At 50.8% G+C, this 1,918-nt stretch overlaps 1 protein-coding gene across 1 annotated transcript in view; it reads left to right on the top strand.

Moving 5' to 3' along the window:
- Nucleotides 1-918: 918 nt before the first annotated feature.
- HMGA2 (high mobility group AT-hook 2) overlaps nt 919-1,918 on the top strand; it is a 123,615-nt gene continuing 122,615 nt past the window's right edge. The window contains exon 1 of the mRNA XM_014964350.1: nt 919-1,299. Coding sequence (XP_014819836.1) covers nt 1,189-1,299 — 111 coding nt within the window. The 5' untranslated portion in view covers nt 919-1,188. The remainder of the gene's footprint in view (nt 1,300-1,918) is intronic.

The following is a 1,918-nucleotide window of genomic DNA, read 5'->3' as shown; positions in this document are numbered from 1 at the left end:
CATGTTGTATCTGGCCGGCGGCCAGCCAGCCCCGATCGCCGGGGTTTTCGGTTTTTTTGCTCTGCCTCCCTCCTCCTCTTTTTTTTTTTTTTTTTTTTTTGACCACTGATAAATACAGTTCTGTGCTTATTTTGATCAGACTTGTACAGCAATCTGGTGCTTTTTTTCACTCAGATGAAAAACTAATAGATGGCATGAATTTGATATACAATCTATCCTTCAGGCAATTCCGGTAATTCAATTGGGTAATTACACGAAGCAATTTGCATCTTTTCAGCTAGAGTCAATAACAAACCGTGGAGTAAAGTCCTAGAAACGCAAAGGTATTCATGTGGGTCGCAGTGTCTTTGATCCTCTACAAAGAGCAGGAGAGATGTGTGCCTGAATACATCCATAGAAATCTCCAAACCATTCGCAATGCTTGGAGCTCAAAAAAAAAAAAAAAAAAACAACCCTCAAACCCTCATCCTAGTTTAGTCCGTGGGCAGGACTCGCATAATAATATTTCCAGTCCAGTCCCAGCAGCTCGCATCACAGACACGAACCCAGGACCGCCCCCCCCCCCTTTTTTTTTTTAACTTCCCAATCTCCCAAATCGTTTTATTATTATTTTTTTAAATGGTCGCTCTTTTTGCCCGCTGCTCCCGCTGCTGCCGAAATCCCCGTCTTCCCAGGGTGCATGCTTCTGGCAAGACTGTGCAGTGTTCTCAGTCCATTTTCAGTGTGTCTTATCTTAATTTGTCCTGATCCGATCTAAGCGCGATAGCCACCACTTGCTTTCAATTTGTAGGATTTTTTCCCCTTCTTGGTTTGCTCCGACTACCCTCGGAGTATTTCCCTCTCTCCTTGCATTTCCAGGGTTGCAATTTACTTTGTCATTTTTTTTCTTTTTTTTTTTTTTTTTTTTTTTTTTTTTTACCTCCCCTCTTTTGAATTGCTTCATGTTACTAACCATTCCTAAATTGTAAGAGAGATTCATTCCCCCTCCTCTTCCACCACCACCAGCACCACTACCACCATCACCTCCTCCTCCTCCTCCTCCCCTTCTCTTCTCCTTTTTGGCAGCACCAGGACGTCCGGTGTGGTGGTGGCAGCGAGCAGCAAAAGCAGCAAGAGCTCGTTTTTGATTCCCCCCCTTCCAAGGTGCTTTGGAGAGACTGGTTTTAAGGCTGAGCAGCAGAAGTCACGATGAGTGCACAAGGTGAGGGACCCGGTCAGCCTTCCACTGCTGCCCAGGAGCAACCTGCAACCGCAGAGCCTCAGAAGAGAGGACGAGGCAGACCCAGGAAGCAACCACAAGTCAGTACCGTATAGATAAACGTAGAGCCGCAGATTATAGCGTTATAGGCATGTACATGTACGTATTATGCTGCAAACGAAGGAGTCCTGGAGCACGGGGCGGGGGGCTTTGTTGTGTGCTGCTTGCCGGCCGGGCGCTGCCGAGGAGATGGCGAGGGGCTTCTCCGGGCGCCCCGGCGGGGGGACCCCGGGCCCCGGGAGCGGCGGGGTGCTGCCTGCCGGTGGCCGAGCCGCCGAGCCTCCTCGGGACTTCCACTATTGTGCTGGGAGCGAGCTGGGGCTTTGCGATGTAAATGGGGAACATGGAGCAGCGCGGCTCCGACCAACCAGCGCTCGCTGGGTCATTTCGAGCTGATTTTGAAATTGCGAAAGCCAGGAGCGGGGAACGGGGCTCTCCTGTCTCCCTCCTCTCCCAGCCCTTGCAATGTCTCAATCCGTGTGTGTGTGCGTGTGTGTGTGTGCGTGTGTGTCGGGTCCCACCGGGGGCTGCTGCCGCCTCCGATCTTGACCAGCCCAGCCCCTGACTGCCCCTGGATCCTGGGGTTGGGGGGAGAGGAGGGTGTCTAGAAAGTCGCATCGGTTTTTTCGCTTGCCTTTCTTTTCTTCTTTTTTTTCCCTT

The sequence above is a fragment of the Calidris pugnax genome, unplaced genomic scaffold, assembly GCF_001431845.1.
Source record: "Calidris pugnax isolate Ruff unplaced genomic scaffold, ASM143184v1 scaffold44, whole genome shotgun sequence".
NCBI classification, from domain to species: Eukaryota; Metazoa; Chordata; class Aves; order Charadriiformes; family Scolopacidae; genus Calidris; species Calidris pugnax.
Note: the sequence above shows the minus strand (reverse complement) of the source record. Positions and strands in the feature narration are given on the sequence as shown.